The sequence below is a fragment of the Strongylocentrotus purpuratus genome, unplaced genomic scaffold (genome assembly GCF_000002235.5).
Source record: "Strongylocentrotus purpuratus isolate Spur 01 unplaced genomic scaffold, Spur_5.0 spur5_scaffold_2, whole genome shotgun sequence".
In the NCBI taxonomy this organism is placed as follows: Eukaryota; Metazoa; Echinodermata; class Echinoidea; order Camarodonta; family Strongylocentrotidae; genus Strongylocentrotus; species Strongylocentrotus purpuratus.
In genome coordinates, this window is record NW_022145605.1 from 30,721,590 (window position 1) to 30,740,301 (window position 18,712).

Consider the following 18,712-nt stretch of genomic DNA (forward strand, 5'->3'; position numbering starts at 1 on the left):
GCCAACCAAAAGCCAATCAATTTTTGATACATGATATAATACATTTTAAGAGCAACAGTCTATTTAGATTAGTTCAGGATCGATATAGACTATTAAAGTAAATACGTAATAAGCTGGCCCTACAAGCTAAGATGAGCATCAACACAACTTCCGAAAGTCCTTAAACTACCCCCCGTTCGTTCCAACGACTTCACTCACACGTCACACTTTCCTCTCACTCCCCATCTCATTCCAGCACCCCTCTTTCCACCCTCATACTCTCTCTCACCCACACCCCTCTTTCCGTGTCTAAACTAGCCGCCATGCATACTTTGAAAGAGAGGCGAGATTTAATAGCAAATACAAAAACTAGTTATGAAACAGTTCATGTGAATGGGATAGTACTAAGTGTAAGTTTATTGCTGGACATTGAACACCACATAGGACATAAAATCTGAATCATGAAACTGATTTGCTTATCCAAACTTTATAATGAGTTCTTTAGTGTGAAAGCAGAAAAAGTAGCGTCATAGCGTCCCACAGAACTCTTCGTTTTCCTCAAAAAATCACTCATGCATGCCCGTTCAGGAGCCATTTTGTCAACTCTTGGTCCATTTTCATGCTTTTCTTTCAGCCTACCTATCTCTGCTATCCTACGTGATAATTATTACTTCTCCCAAATTTGTCTAGATAGTCCTTAAAATAGCAATAAAAAAGAAATTGTGCATACTTTCGTAAATTTGTACGTAACTTCTACCCTCTGATTACTTCGAAAAATCACATTTGCAAACTCAATTTTCAGACATTTCCGACATGAACAGATCCTGAAAACTGGACTGTATTATTTCTTATAAGCATTGTTTATACATGAACCACTATGACATTTTTGCTATTCATTAAGAAATAAATCAACATTCGGTTTATTATTAATGCAATAATATACCTGTACAGTAATTATTAATGCAAATTAGATAATTAAATTTCCTCACTTCAATTCTATTGTTAGCTTCATTACGTATAACATGCTAAGCTACATATTAGCATGGTAAAAATAACATTTTCAATAATTAACATCAATCTAACAATAAGCATCAACCACACAGCATTATAAGAAACGAACTTTTTTACTTCTTTATTTCTTCCTAACAAAACTATCATACTAAAATGTTACATGTTAAGCAAAATATGGCGCTTGGAAAAATAGAAGTTTAATTTTCATACTTTCTTAGAAAAAGCTGTTATTTTTATTACAGGTTTTCCGGCTAATTTCGATGCTCTTTCAGTCCATTTGATAAAACGTTCATATAATAGGCCATTTTCGTAATGTCATCAAATTTAATGCATAAGTCTTGGTCAGTTGCCTCATTACGAATTATTTCACTCACCTGTTACAAACAAATGTTTTTCAAGAGCCAGGTAGGACAAATGTTGACTTGCCCTACCTAACAACACTAAAAAGGACAATAAATTAGATAGGTAAATTTGCGAAATTGGCCGGAAAACCCATGATATAATTAGCAACCTTTTATACACGTTGGCACAACATGCACAAGGAGAAAACAAAATCTTCAAAGTTATAAATAATCCGATTTAACCTCAACAACATAAACAACACCACACCATCGACTCTCATATCAATATCGCTTTACATAGCTAACTATAAAACTATATATCAAATGTTTTATTGTCATGGCAATAAGATTCCATGATTTATTATTATTATTATTATTATAATTTATTCGGCAATTCACAACAAATATAACGATGTGAATATGAGTATAAAACAACCATTAAGATAATGTCAATTTTAAATGCACAATCTTCCTGGAGGTCCATTGAGTGCATCAGTTGGCTGCCGGGGAAGAGGTTAGCAAACTTAATCCCTGTAACCTAATGGTCCCTCTTCCCGACCAACTGGTCCACCCAGAAGACCTGCAAAATATAGCATGAAGGGAAATAGAATGTATTGCATTTCATAAAAACCAGCTAACAAAGGCAAGGCACAAGGAGGAAATCAAATTTTATATTTAATTTTTGTTTTTGTTTTTTGTTTTTTGATGACACTAGGTCATGAAACGATACTGAACATAAACATGAGGAATTAATTCTGACCTAAAAACTATTGCATAAAATGCCAAGTAGGTAAACTGAAACCATGAAGTATAAAACTGAGAAAAGAACACAAATATGAGAACATGTAGCAGCGCAATGACAAGAATGTCTAAAATCATACAAGTTGACCGGTATATAGAAGTTTTAAAAAAACATGGTAAAGGAACTGCTTAGTAGGCTTCAGGCGAGTAATTAAAGAAACTAGGAGAACGTATACATTAAAGAACAATTTATATTATATTATACAAACAATATATAAAGAAGCTCCGTTAAAAATATTCAGAAGATGTTTAAAGAAGCGAGAAGAAAAAAAAAGACTCCAGAGACATAACAATGATAAAATCAAAATTATAGCTTCGGCTCAGAAATATTATAGAGAAGTAGACAAATAAATGATTACAAAACATACCGTAATTATTACATTAACCTCTCGTAAATTGAATTAAAAAACAAGTTCAAAAGAAAAAGTTAATCAAAGAACTCAAACTGAATAAAAACGCTAAATAATTAAACCTCCAATCAAAATCATGAAAAGATTACCGTACAAACAACTACTGCATAACACTTATTGCAACAAATATTTTGTATTTTATGATACAATGTCTTTATTCGCTTTCTAAAGACTTTGGAAATATTGTCACCAGTAACCATCACCACCGCACAGTGAATTCAAAAAATAAATCCTTCTAGGTAGGCCTACCCACTTATATAGTACATACGGGTGTTGCGTGACAAATGTAGATCAATGTCTTTCGAGAGGACATCGTTGCTTTGTAGGAGCTCGTACCCGCAACCTTCATATGCTCAATCCCGTATTCGAGGTACTCATTTAGGGCACCTCTTATAAGGACGTGGTGTTACTGCTTAGGCCTTAGGTTGAGTGACTAGAGACAACGGCTTGGTTTTGTGTTGGACCTACTGGAGCTGGAGCGACTCGGATCAACCTCATACCAGGCTTAGCTGCACTTCCCTGACAAAACAAAATGGTAGATAACAAAACAAAAATGATAGATAACAAAACAAAATGGTAGATAACAAAACAAAATGGTAGATAACACAAATAAAATAACAAAGAAATATCCCCCCGCCCCCCCAAAAAAAAGAAGAAGAAGAGAAGTAGAAAGTAACACTATATGATTGCAATAAAAATAAAAATGCATATTATTAGATCCTGAATAATAAAACAATAATAATACTATAAAAGAACACGACACCTCCACACACGTTTGTTTGTGAATATAACAATTTTACATTTGAATATAGCCAACATATTTTTTCATATGAATCAACCATACAATGCCAAAATTTCACACATTCAATTTGGGGAGCAGCATTTCACTTGACAAACGCCTTTGTTATACAAAACGTCGTTATTCATTCGCCCCAACAAACTCATGAGAGAAGTGCCACAAGACAATGTTGCCGTGACATTTCAGTTAACATTGTACAAACAAAGATTCTCATAACAGCACAATAATTCACGCGAAAGATAACATTTCGAGGCTTATGAATAAGGTTAATGAGACTTTAAATTTCCCAATATTTCTCCCCTCTCTCTTGCATTTTCAGTTAACACTGTAAAAACAAAGATTCTCATACCAGCACACTAATTCACGCGAAAGATAATATTTTGAGGCTCATGAAAAACATTAATCAGACTAAAATGTTCCCAGTATTGTTTCCCTCTTTCTAGCATCATCACGTATAACAGACGCGCCCCCCCCCCCCCAGAAAAAAAATATATGTTCGATGCGCGATTTGTTCGAATCAGAATCGAGCGGTTACACACATGCGCGTACAAAAACACTGGGCAGATATATGCTAGAAAGAAAAAATATAATTATTGCATAATTAGATAAAGTGTAAAATTAAACTTCATTTACTTCAGTTGTTGAAACTGTACTGGGATTGGTGTTTGAAGCCCTGCTTTCACGAGATTTGCGAACATGTTCTCTGATTGCGTTTCGAACCTGTTGTAATAAAACAAAATCACAATAATAGAGACTTTCTGTTTGATTTCATGTTAAAGGCTAAATCGGAAACGCCATATCGTGTGCACTGTCTGTCTTGCCTGTTTCGAGGAGTTGCACATATTTACTGTGGACTATCGGACACTCGCAGTTTTGAAGAATTTCTTTCCTTAAATAGGCGGTTGGGAGATCAATATTCGAATATTATTTTGTATATAGCCTACTTCTAATACAAAATCCACGATGAAATTAACTTGCCTTTATACACTAAACACGAATTACAAGCAGAATATTGTGGGGCGTAAGATTTACATTTTTGCCTGTTGCATCATAGCTATCCTTTCTCTACGATAACGCCCATCTTTACTTCTTTACAGAGCGAATTCGAAATAAAACTGTTTTGAGTATCTGATGCCAGCTATGATTTCATTACATACCTCCGAATTGAGAAAGCAATAGAGCCATGCGACGAAGAACCCCTGCAAGGAAACAACAGAAATAATCTACTTTAGTACGATACATGCACAGCACTAAACTTAGATATGAACGTCTCGTAGTAGTAAAACAAAATGAAAAATACAAGTAAAAATGGTAAAGGCACATATGCCCGTGCATGGTTAAAATCATATTTGAGTACTGATAAGACCATTACATTAAGAAGGCAGAAATTATCTAGGACCTAATGTGCGTTGATTGCCTGTAAGGTTTTTGAAAATAACGAACGAAAAATTCTTGTCAGATGGAAAATCAGTGCACACAAACATGGTACGGCAGTACAGAAATTAGTAGGATCAAACTTTGGTCCAAAGATATGATATATTTAGTTATTTGGAATTTGAGAGAAATGACGTAAAATTGTCAATATGATATTTTCCCTTATTGTGAAATGGTATGTTAAATATTTCAAATTTTTTATTTTCACTTCTACAGAGCCAAAGAGCTCAACCTTCTCTTTAAAGAAAAAGGTAGGGTTATCTTCGTTTTATCGGCCCCGCCCTCTCTCTCTTTCTTTTAGTGCTCATTTTGTTTACATTAGAAATCAAAATCATCATAACACTGACATCATAGTGATTACTACGCCAAGTTATCTCTGATAACCTATATAAGATACCTGAAGAGAATTGAGCAGGTTGAAGGTGTATTCCAACGCCTTGACGTGAGGGAAAACTGCCACTACAGGTGTCAATATCCAAGCGATACCAAGCAGGGGGAAGAGCAACAAAGTGCTCCGAAGTCCAGCTCTGAAAAGTAGTGACAAAATAATTTACACAGTGATTTTACATATATATTACAAAAAACCATCGGAACCCACCTATCCAAATCGAGACCCAAGTTTAAGACCATATCCGAACTGAAAAATGAAATGGATGAATTATATATCAGCGGAAAACTTATAAGCAACAAATTACAATAATATCAATTATATGCAATTTTAGTGTCTGTCAGATGAGTATGAGCTCTCTGAAAACTCGAAAACTAAAGCTTTGAAAATCGGAAGATATCGACCTAAAAAACTTGCCATCGACTTGATGATATCATTTTATGCAGAGTACGCCTATTCACAATGGCTTTGCATTAATTAAGCCTCAGCAATAAAGGTGAACAGATGGGTTGCACATGTTATGTCGTCACTGTAATTTCGGAAAATTTGACCCCTGTTGACCCTTAATTTGGAGGGGTGTGAAAAATGAGGTTATAATTTACTTTTGTGCAATAATAAAAGATAAGTTTATATTCTACATTCATTCAGTTTTCCGTTTACCGTATATCAAGTTGTATTTTCATCGGATAAGGTCTTTCAAATAGTACCCACACACACCTATCGAAACCCACGCACCCGCACATATGCTAACCCACACACATATATCCAAAACCACACACACATACACACCAGGCACGTAGCCAGAGTTCGATGTTTGGGGGGCACATACATGTAATCGATCGAGGTAAAAAAAAGGGATCTAAAAAAGTTCAACCGATCTTGGAAATTTAAGGGGGCGCGTGCCCCCCCGTGCCCCCGTGCCCCCCCCCGTGGCTACGTGCCTGATACACACACTCACACACACACAAACCGACTCACACCCTTCCAAACCCACACACATGAATCTACAAACACACTCACACACATTCGTCAACCCCTAATGAGCCAATATCCAATGTATATCAAGCAATCCGAGGAGAAACGGAGGGCTCCAAATATCAGCTCTGAATAAAAACAAAATGATTTGGCAAAATTACATGAAGAAAGAATTTAGAACTGAATATAGAGGCGTAAGCCTGCGTTTATAATAATTCATAAGTAAGTATACATAATTTAGAGGATTTACTCCGAAAAAAAACATTTACGTAATCGAGACAAAAGGTAACGCAAGAACATATCGTAAATGAAAACATTTCTTAAAATGTAATTAGGTTATTACTTGATTTGCTTCATCTTATCGTTGTCAAGTTGACCTCGAGATGCAGACACAACTGTCTTTACAACCAGTAGGAGAATAACTACGTTGACCTAGAAGTGGAAATAAATTATACATTTTAAATAATTTTCTTGCTAATGATAAAATTATAATAACTATATATATATGTATTATTGCAGACACAAGGCAAGCTTCTAACGTTAAATTTTTAGTACTAAGGACTGTTAACTTGTTTTTCTTTTGCCGACGATCATGCTTAGGATAAAATTGTATTCAGATATCACGATGCGACGATATAAAAAAACGTAGGCCTCAAAATTCAAAACATGCATAAAATATAAAAATGAACGAGATTTATATTTCGATTAAATATATGCCTTTTTCCTTTGAAAAAATCTCCTTTACTCACTGAGCAATAAGTGTTGCAATCAAACAGAGATAACGAGCATTTTGCTACATTGAACTTCTATTTTATAATGTAAACTCATGGTTTCAAGTGCGCATTTGCAGTACTTCCACAGTTTGTTTTTTACGTAGTATATATTAAAATACGGCGGGGTAAAATATAACATTTTTGTTATTTGAAAAGTTGCAGCTGGTGATTGAAAGAGCTGCTTAGTTTCAATTGAGAGGAAAATTGTAGACTTTGTTTAAGAGTGCTGTATTTGTACAATTTAAAACGCAAAGTTGAACCATTATAAAAGGGAGCCATAATTTTACGATTTATTAGCTGCTATTTTCTGTTGGAGTGCAAACTGTTATAGGGCCCCGCTCACAAGCTTAGCTTCTAAAGGGGTCCTAAAAACATTCAGTTAATGATGTAATCAAGTTAGAATATGTTGATTGGTGTACTATTACCAGTCTCTTTTTTAAGTAACAGATTATGTCATGCTTTGTGTGGTTTTGAATAAAATGAACTGAACTGAACTGAAACGTGAGCCCTATTTGAGAGTGCAGCTGCTATATGTTCGTTTGAAACGTAAAAGGACAACCAACCCTTGTAATAACTTTACTTGTATAATGACAGAAAATATGAGAAACTGAATGGCTAAAGTGATATAAATTAAACCAATAAGATAGGAATTATTAATGTATGAAATATGATATTAATCAATCTATGCAAATCTCAAATTCAATATTTCTTCCCTGGATTGTGACGTAGCATTTAAAAACTCACTCATTAGTCGTGTAAACAAAATTAAAATCAATTTCTGGTTTTTTTTGTGTGTGTCAGGTGCCTTTTCCTTTGGGGCACTTGTCAAAATATATCATGGGTTACATACTCTTTATCATACACTAATGAAATAAATTGACACTTTAGAAAATTTTCGTATTGAAAAAATAGAGGAAAGTTATCCGCCACTACACCACAGTGACATAACTGCTTTGGCCATTTTAAACTTCCAATGCGTCTAGCGATAACAACTTTAAAATATCAAGACTTTCTTCTTTTTTGTTCGATGTCTTACAAACTTTTACCGGTCAGGATCTCTGATATGTTTCCATTACTTTATACTAGTTGTATGTTGAGGTTGGATTTTTTTTCTTTAAAATCTATAGTGAAGAACGTGGTGCCAAACAACAAGATAATGTGGAAAACATTATTCTAATATTCTCTTATCGGTATTTTGGAGGAAATTACCCAAATCATCTTTAAAGGTTAATCATGATACTAATATCTAGGCTTTTCAAGCTTCCGTACAACCCAAAATAAAAAATAAAGAATAAAAACACCGCATACTAAACCCCCCCCCCCAAAAAAAACAAAAACAAAACAAAACAAAAAAAAAACAAACAAAAAAACAAAAACAAAACAAAAACAAACAAACAAAAACAAATTAACAGATCACACACTATTACGAGTTTCTTACGAGTACGATTGCAATAGCCGGGCCAGTGAATGCCCAGATTGTCCCATCTGTTGGATTCAGCCAGCAACTGTATTTTAAATTGGAAGATAAAGATAAAACTTTTACTTCAATTATGCAAAGTTTAAGTTGATTGCATTCAGTTTGGGTACCTTTGTAAATATTTGTCACTTGAACGATAATATTACAAGGCAACTGATTTCCGTGGACTAATATATATATATATATATATATTGATAATAATAGTTTTTTCAATAAATTATACTCACCTTCGTTCATAGCCATAGCTTTGATGCTTTACGCCTCCAGTTATGATGAGTATCACGGCTGGACCACCTTCAAAAGAAGGAAATAGTATGGTAGATTGCAAATGGCGGATGTGATACTTTGATTATATACATGTAGGTTAAATTAAAGCCGAACTATATTACTTTAACAACCAAATCACTGTAAAGATTCATTATTAGCTTAGTTTTAAGTAGCAGTGGGTATTGATTTGCCTCTAGCAGCGTTGTCTAGTAAAACCGTCTTTCATTTGAACTTACCCCGCCGTAAAATGCCATGAAACAGATTCGAATACGTGAACTGTACAGTGCGTCCCAGAAGAAATGAAACCGAGAGTTATCAATGTTTTATCATAAAGTAATGACAATTATATTAAATAAATGACACATATTTGTAAAGCTTAGACCTTCCTCTTTCTTTTGATGCAACTCATATGATGCATATTTCACGCATGAGGGGTTAAAACAATTTAAAGACAGAGAGTACCAAAAGGTCGTTTGGCGGGCGGTATCTGAATTCCAAAGAGAAAATCATTTTCTAGAAAGTTCATTTTCTGTTTTTTAAAATAACACCTCGATCGGAAGAAGTTATGCTACGTTTACACTATGTTCCCGGCAGCCACGGCAGCCCCGTTTGCCCGAAACGTAGTGCGCCGTGGGATTTAGACCAATTTTATCTCTGGATTCAAGTTTTGTTACGGCCCGGTCACTCAAAGGAGACGCATGGAGAACGCACGGCCAGCGCATTGGAAATTTGCAATTTTGGCCAGTGCGTTGTCGTGCGCCCAACTTTTCTCGAAGCTACAACGAGCTTGACATCAAATGCATAGCGTGTTGATAGCGCCCTGAGCGCATACAGGGCGCATACAGACCGTACACACAGCGCACATGATAATAACTTCCACGAATGCACCGCGTTCTCAACAGAGGTGGTCACACATAGACGACGCACGGCCGGCGCATTGGAAATCCGAAAAAGGCCGCGTGCCTAAAGGCCCGGTCACACAGAGGAGACGCGTGGGGAACGCACGGCCAGCGCATTGGAAATTTGCAATTTTGGCCAGTGCGTTGTCGTGCGCCCAACTTTTGTCGAAGCTACAGCGAGCTGACACCAAATGCATAGCGTGTTGCTAGCGCGCTGAGCGCAAACAGGGCGCATACAGTGCGCATACAGACCGTACACAGAGCGCACATGAAAACAACTTCCACGAATGCACAGCGTGTTGCTAGCGCGCTGGACGAATGGTCCACGCATGCACCGCGTTCTCAACAGAGGTGGTCACACATAGACGACGCACGGCCCGCGCATTGGAAATCGGAAAAGGCCGTGTGCCTAACTTTTGTCATGATTTTGGAAAAGCTAGCGAGCTGACACAAAATGCACAGCGTGTAGCTAGCGCGCTGTGCGTATACAGGGCGTGTGCTCCACGTATGTCTGGCGCTGGTCTAGCGCGCTCCACGCATGTCTGGCGTGCCTTTGGCGTGTACAAATCCCGACGCACACAGCGAATGACGACGAATGCATAGCATGGGTACAGCGCGCTCGACGAACGAGTAACGAATGATGACGCACGCCTAGCGAACGACAACGCACTGGCCCAAATTGCAAATTTCCAATGCGCTGGACATGCGTCAGCAAAGTTTTCTCACGGTCTACCACAGTATCCGTGAAGGGCCGTAGCGGGGAAGGGGATGCTGAGTCCCGGAGGCTCCAAGGCGCACTACGGTTCGGCCCGCGTTCTACAACGGATGCCAGACCGTTCCCTCCCGGCTCGTCACGTTCTGATGGGTTACCTCACGTTCTGATGGGGTCCCTCACGTTTCTCACTTTCTGATCAAGTTCTGACACATTTTTCACGTTCTTTCAAGGCTTTCTACGGATGAAACGTGGACGCCGGGCAGCTTTGGAGCACGATTGTGCCCACGGTATAAAAAGAAGGTCTTCCAAGCACTACATGACGGAGGGCCTTCGAACGTCTTGGCTTCTTTGGTGGCATAGCTTGACCTTGTTTCTTTGTTTTGTAGATGCAGTAATGTGTCGTCGATTGCTCAAGCTTGAATGGAGCTCCTGCCGCGCTAGTCTTGTATATACTGCCTCCCGACCGCGTGCGCCGTGTCAGACCGGACGCAACGCGCCACGCCCGTAAATCGTCAGACGCCGGGCTGCGCAGTGATTAAACGCGATAAAAAGGCTACCATACACCCTGGCCTGCCGTGAGAATCCTGGAAAACCGTGGCAAACCGTGGCAAACCGTGGCAAAACGGGACGAAATGCGCAGCAACCATGAAAGAACTGTGACAAAACGTGCACCAAACGTGGCAGAACGTGGCAAAACTTGAAAAGACCGTAAGATGCCAGGGAATATGCGGCCTCCCGTCCCACTACGGACCACCTCCAAGTTTTTTTACGGCCTACTATGTTTCCCATCGGCACCGTGACTGCCGTGGCAATTTTTTGACAGTTTAAAATCTGACACGGTATCCACGGCAATCACGGCCTGTCACGTTTGCCCATACGGTCCCTCGCGTTGTGTCACGTCAATCCCGTTTCGTCCACGGTGGCCTGAAACGTACGTGGCCGCCGGGAACATAGTGTAAACGTAGCATTAACCAGTTGACTTTAAAGTAATGCTTGCATTTCCATGATTTGATTGAATGAATTCGTTTTTTACTGGCTCCCTGCCGTAGCAACAAACAGAGTTGACAAAGGACTTAACTCCGTTTCCTTAACCATCAGCCACGCATCAAGTCTTTCGTCTTTTTTGTGCATGGCTGATCGTCAACGAAACGAAGTTAAGTTTTTAACGCAGAATGCAGTTCTTGATGCAGAAATATGGCACCATATAAATGATGTGAGTGATAATCATCAACTTACCCCATCCTAAGATTCCATAAACCCAAGTTCGAGGATTACCAGAGTCAAAAACTTGGATGATTTGACGATAGAGGTGTACACCTTCGACAAGCATCCAGAACATCAATGCTAGGGAGAAGTAGTGCAGGATGAAGGCATATGCCTTGCATGCATACTATACAAGGGGTTCACATAAGAGATAAGATATAATGCGGGCAGAATTGAGACGCATACATAATTATGTACAAAACTATCTTAGATTTGTTAAATTCCTTGAATCATTTGAATAAACTAGAAAATGATTGCAAGGAGGAGTCATAAGGGCTGAACGAAACCCATGGCCATGACGTCCCTTTCTTTAAGGAATTGTTGGGAGCAATATAGCGATGATAAAATAGACAAGTGTATTTTTTCCAAAATGTATACTATGTCCTACCTTTTTGTATAGTTCTGGAAAGGTTTATAAAAGTGTAACATATATACACTGATTAAAACAATATTAATAACCTTTCTTGAGTGTTCACTTCTTAACTTTGATTGGTTTCATAATCATTCTTTAGATAGTGAAGACGTGACGAAAGATTATCCAATGAAAGTAATTTATATGTTCAATATATAATACTAAAAATGTACACAAATAACGTGAGATAAATATTTTGCGTCGCGTTTTTGTTGTTCTTCGTTTAATGCCTTCCTTTGATGAAATTAACTACAAAGGTTTCAAAAACAGTCTCTGCCGGGAATAACACCAAGGTCTTTGGTTGCGTACACCAAATCCTTTAACAGCTTGACCACGGAGACAGGTAAAAAAAAAGTGGTTTTTTCGGCTACACCAGATACAACCATTTTGACACACTCAGCATATATATATATATATATATATATACATGTATATATCCACACAAAAAAGAAATTGGACACTATTTGTAGTTAAGATTTTCAAATAAATATAAATGAATATAAATTATTCCCAGTTAAGATGATATGCAATTGGATTCATACCACTCACGCTTGAGTGAGTATCTGAAAGATAATTTCAAAAATGGGGCATCTGACCACTCAAATTGTGATGAGCATTGGAAGTGTCACACGGCTCGTCCACGATCTCGGGTGGAAAGGAGAGGCATCTTGACCGTGCTTGTCAAATCCATGCAGTCCTTAGACTACATCTGACATCAAGAGCTCGACCCTCCTCATCGTTTCTCATTCTTTTCCCCCTTTAAACTGTTGAGCAAGACTGTCTTACAGATGCACATGTTCATTAGTATTTGAATGGCTACTTGCTCTATTTTGTGCTGTTGCATTCTTCTTAATCAGATCTACTAACCATTAAATGAATGTGGCGATCCAAGCGTGAAAATTCGAAGCTTGATTTTAATTGATGTTGGTAGAGTATTGATATTTCTTTAATTTGAAATGTACTTTTATACATTTTTAAGATGAAAGAGTGTCTATTTCTGGTATTTATTTAATATTATAGTTGAATGTAGCACATGGCTTTAATAAGGAAAACAAGGGAAATGGATAGCCTTCCAGAAATCTCAGAATACAAAAATAATAAAGATTACCTCAATTTCAATAGGATTGATGCCGGCAAAGAAGATGATATCGACAAACAGAATGGCGACCATCAAGTTGGCATGAATTATAACCCGGTCAGCTGTCAACGATCGTCTATGTATAAAGTGAAAATTAGACCCGATGATTTACAGAAAGTTTTTATTCGAGTTAAAGAAATTTATGATTGTTTATTGGTTTACAAAGCATGTTATTCATATTATATCCATGGCACAGAGAAGGAAAAAAGTGTTCAATTCACCTTTTTTCAATTATAGATTTGAAATGTAAATTTATTTTTTTAACCTACTGTGTTATAGGGTTACAAAACAACTATGTATAATTTCGACCTCTGGTCAAATATAATAATAATAATAGCCTAATAGTCCACTCCAAATTTTATTAAACAGAAACGGAAATTCTTTTTGCCCATTTGATCGTGAGCCCGGCAGCCACTGAGTAGCGCCAGATCGACGTTGCTCTATACCTTATTGTTGAACGCCAAACAAGGTAGCAACAACTCCCATCTTTTAACGTCTTTTGGTATGACGCGGCCGGGGTTCTTTGAGGAAAATATATTATGAACGTATCATGCCTTGCACCTTTGATTCTGAGCATGCACAAAGTGCACACAATGAGTGCAAAAAACGTACCTTCTATAGTATGTGGGAATTTACGGTCAGTGCCCGATCATTTCATTTCATTACACGTAATTGTTTTCATTTCAAACAGAATACAAATATCACAACAACAACAAAAAAGTATATTAGAATGAATAAAAGAATATGCATTGGGTTTATTTTTTCTTCTTGCTAAATCGGGAAACATGCTACGTAATTTCTTTTTGTCTAATATGTATATTTTAACACAAAATAAACCACTATCCATTTTAGATTTGAATTACATGAAAAAATGATACATAAATTATTGAAATCGCCCAAGTTATACTGGGTTGTCAACCATTAAAAACTACAAATTCCTTGATATTTTTACCTGAGAATAAAGAACGTAATCAGACTGATAACGAGTGACGTCACAGATAATCCAAGGCCAACCCAGGTTAGAATATCACTGATGATATCTCCATCCTAAAAAGTATTGTTCAACAAATAGCTTTCAACGTTATTAATACTCTTGGTATAAAATAGATATATATATATATATATATTTGTGTCGAAGACAAAATATTATAATTGACTTTATATCTGTAAGACTAATTCACTCATTTTGTCAAAATGTATCCCTGTCAAAAACTATTATCATGGGAAAAAGCGTTTAGGATAAGCACAATGCAGGTAAAGGGGAAATATTTCATACTTTTTGAAATATCGTTGCATCTTAAGGGATAATTTCGATTATTTTCTTATTAAAAGATATGAATATTCTCACAATTAACTCGCCAATATAAAATTTATACGTTGTAATGATAAAAATCATTAATTCAAATAGCGCATACTTACATATCAGAATCTCTCTTTAATCAACAGCTAACCAACTGTGGAGAATTATAGTTAAATGTTATACACGTTTGTGAAATGATAAGCTCTAATATATAATATATACATCATGATTATATCTTACCAGCTCACTCGGCAGCAAACTCACGAGAATGGCAAAGCTGGTCATGTGATCACAGTAGCATGACGTCATATTCACGTTCTCCATAGAGGTTTCTCGACAGCCGGTGGAACTCCATTTTCTTTAAAAAACATAGCACACGAGTAATGTGACCAGATGAAAACAATTTACATAATTTTATTTGGACACAGTTATAATATTTGTTTGCATTGTTTGCGAGAGTGCAAAAATCGACTTGCGCCAAAGTTGCTTATGTGATGTTTGAATAAAACAATTGGGATTTGGGTATTAATTCGGTCTTTGCAGATCCAAATAATATCCCTAACAAAGTTATTCATGCCACGCATATCAAATATCGAATATCAAATATCAACGAACGTTTGTGCGCTTGTGTGTGGGACTGTGGGTGCGTGTGACTTTGCCCTTTGCAAAATGCATATGAAATGCATTTCATTTGATACATTCATTTCATTCTCTCACTAATAACATAATACATACTGCAGACATCACTTTGGCGCAAGTCGAATTTTGCACTCTCGCAAACAATGCCTCCTGTTCATCCAAGCGTGAACACATACCACACAAAAATGGTACCAATTGATTTGGGATAAAACACTCTTTCATAAAATGTATAATAATTTACGATTCATACATGATTTTAAAAAATAATTAGCAATTTTCTGGGAGTAAACTTTTTTTTGACTCACACGGTAGTAATTGGGTATTATTATTATATCAAAAATAACACTTTATTTCATTTTCTGAAGCAGTATTTTAATTATTATACAGAAACAAAATCCTCTTTGTATTTAGCTTATATTTCGCTTATAAACAAATCAAGGATAACGATGTGGAAAGGGACAATGTACGTTTTTGTTGTATAAGATTGTACTTCATTTCAAAATTAAAAATAATTTAAAGAAAACATGATTGTATGTGCCTTTTGGTAAAAAAAAAAAAATCAGTTGCATTTGCGTTAACATATTTGGTTTATTGTTGTTTAGCTCGTAAAAGAAATTACAAGTCATATCCTAAACATAATCGCAAGAACCTTTGAGAATGTAAAAACATGACGAAGAAGAAAAAGAAGAAAAAGAAGAAAAAGAAAAAGAAAAAGAAATACGATCTATCAAATCTTATGATATCAATTCCACATTCCCTAAATATTCTGGAGATTATTTTGCCCTATCGTACGTATTTTATTATATGTTAGCAACAAAGATATCTCCACTTCATGAAACAATGAGGAATAATTATTATATGAAGTGTGAAGATATCAATTTATTAATGTTATTTATTGGTTTATTGTTGTTTAACTTGTAAAAGGATGATACATGTCATATTCGCACCATAATCGCAAACACCTTTGATAATGTAAAATATGATGAAGAAGAGAAAGAATTACGATCAATCAAATCTTTTGATATCAATTTCACATTCCTTATATAATCTGGAGATTATATTGCCCTAGCCTACGTATGTTATTATCTTTTAGCAACAAAGTGATCTCCATTTCATGAAACAATGAGGAATGGTAAATATATGAAGTGTGAAAATATCAATTTATTAATGGAACAAGTACATATAGAAATCAAATGAAAAATATTTTCGAAAATTATTTGTGATAGCCATTCATGAATGAACCTGCATTCAATCAGCATATGTACGAGATTTATTGTATTATTACCAATGCTCCTTCTCTCCCCTTTCCTTTTCTGCTCTGCAAGTCAGTCTTTTCTATTTGTATTTGTTATTGTTATTGTATCTAAGTTGAGGGCTGCGGGCACAAGCTACTTTGCTTATTTCTGTAGCCCTCCTGCATCTAATTTATGTTAATTATGCATTCAATATATTTGTTTAAATTTGTTTATTATCTGTATAAAATTATATACATTTAAAATACTGTATCAAACCATATTATGTTCATGAAAATGTATGATGAAAAAAGAAAAAAGATGCAGAAACCAATAAATCAAATCAAAGTCAAATCAAATAACATGATATTATTGCCTTCTAAATGATACCTGGTCTTTATATCCCAGAAGCTGCATGTTGGTGAAAAGTATTTCTGACCGATCATCTGCAGTGAAATAGAAGGAAAAGTGATAAATAAATGCTAATATTACACTGGCAATTTGCGATTGTATGAAGAATTTCCTGTAGAATATGAGTTCATGTGATATTTCCCCAATTTTGGGGTCCTGAACACAAATCTACCTGTTGTCATTTCTAAATGACGTCTTCAGTTGTTGCCATATTAAAGCATTATATTCATTAACATGACTTATATTTCAATTCAATTTTCAATAAGTGCCTATGTATACATATTTCCAGCTACCCTTTTGACATTACTAAACAATATGAGTCTTCCCAGATCATAGGTATGCTTAGATATTGCGGTTGCCATGGTAACGCCTGTATTTTTAGAAAATATAAAAATCTATAATAATGAAAAAGCATGTATAACTGTCGAAATATATTCATTTTATTCCAAATGTTTGATTACCACTATGAGCTTGATTATTTTAGGTTATATTTTTGAAGAAATATATATCTAGGTATCTGAACATAACCAAAATACAAAACAAATGTCTAGATATGAATGATTGTTTTCAATCGAGATAAGGGTTTTAAGGTACCAGTCACGATGGTACGAAAATGCCTGACAGAAGGGTTGATATGACATGACAGATTTATTTTGTTCAGCGAAATTGTATAGATTAAAGATCCCGAGGTACTCACTGTAGAGTGGATAAGAGTAAAGCTGAAAGGAATAGACACCAACTCGTGACCAATGAATACAGTTGCCGTTATGACATTACTCGCAACTCGAAGGTTGACATCATTATTGCCGGTGGTGGCGTTGTTAGCTGTCTTGTTATTAAGGAGGTCAGCAAGACGTGCGGACGTAACAATCCCTATAGTAACAGGCAGCTGGTCATTTCCATCTGCAGAGGGTGAGAAATCCATTTAAATTAAATTCCATTTTAGTGCACTCAAAACGTAACAAGGTTATCATATCTTCTTCCTAGAAATGTTATAATATTCGTTGGTTTTTAGGATAGGTATTAGTCACATTTGCCGCGGCGGCTGTGGGGTCTAAGATATCTACGGCCAATAGCAATTATAGGGCCGCCGCAGCATTTCCACGGTCACATACGGTAGCAGTCACATATGTTAGGGAAGCATCACGGCGTATTTTGAATTTCTCAGAGACAGAAAACCTACGGCTCCCGTACGGCCTTTCAAGTGATGACGCATGGTCGTTTAAGGGCGTCCCTGCGGCGGCCGTAGGTTATTGACAAATACCAAGGCAGACACAAGGTAGCCATAATGCCACCGTACATCGTACACCGTACGCCCGTATGGTTGCCGTGGAAACTTTCTACGGCATGGCTAAGGTGTGTCTTATTGTCTTATTGCTACGGCGAATCTAGAAATGAAAAACTCAGCGTTATAATCCCACGGCGATCTGCACCGCCTGTAACGATAGAGATACGCCCTAGGGTTACCCTGAGGCAATCGCAGATTCTCTGCGGCCGCCGCAGGTATCTCCCGATTTGAGTGGCCCACGGCCGCCGTATCTTAACCGTAGAGCAAATGTGACCTAGGTATCGGGCATAATAAAGTGGTAGACAGATGTAACAGTTATCATCATGAACAGTGTATATTAAAGCATTCCTTTTTCAAAATAATATTGATACTGAATTCATCTCTACAGGTGTGGGTGGGTTGGGTGAGCGAGAATGAGGGTGTGCGCGGGATTGATAACTGAATAGTATTAACGTCAAGTGGGAAGAGCATCAATGACACTAATTGAATGTCTTCATGACTCCCTACCTTTGGATTGGTCATTCCTTTCACAGAAATAGTTTGCGGGCAAAGAAAACTGATTTCCATTCAGGCTGGTGTCCGTCCATTCAGTAGCACACAAATCTTCGAGTACAGATCGGTATACATAGATATCTAGCGTAAAAGTGTTGCCAGGTAGGAGAAATAGATATAATGTGGAGAAAGAGAAGTGGTTGTATAAAGGAAAATAATTGGAAAAGAGGAAACAATATTATGGGAACGGAAAACAGAATGAATGAAG

The 18,712-nt window shown here is 36.6% G+C and overlaps 1 protein-coding gene across 1 annotated transcript; it reads right to left on the reverse strand.

The window, feature by feature from the left end:
- Window positions 1–6,477: 6,477 nt before the first annotated feature.
- On the reverse strand, window positions 6,478–13,154 carry LOC105445003 (adhesion G-protein coupled receptor D1-like). Its single transcript, XM_030991217.1, has 5 exons — window positions 13,053–13,154; window positions 11,506–11,659; window positions 8,616–8,682; window positions 8,350–8,416; window positions 6,478–6,570 (listed from the first exon to the last, which is right to left on the reverse strand). The coding sequence occupies exons 1-5, from the start codon at window positions 13,113–13,115 to the stop codon at window positions 6,478–6,480; spliced, it is 444 nt and encodes a 147-aa protein (XP_030847077.1). The 5' UTR covers window positions 13,116–13,154.
- Window positions 13,155–18,712: the final 5,558 nt, after the last annotated feature.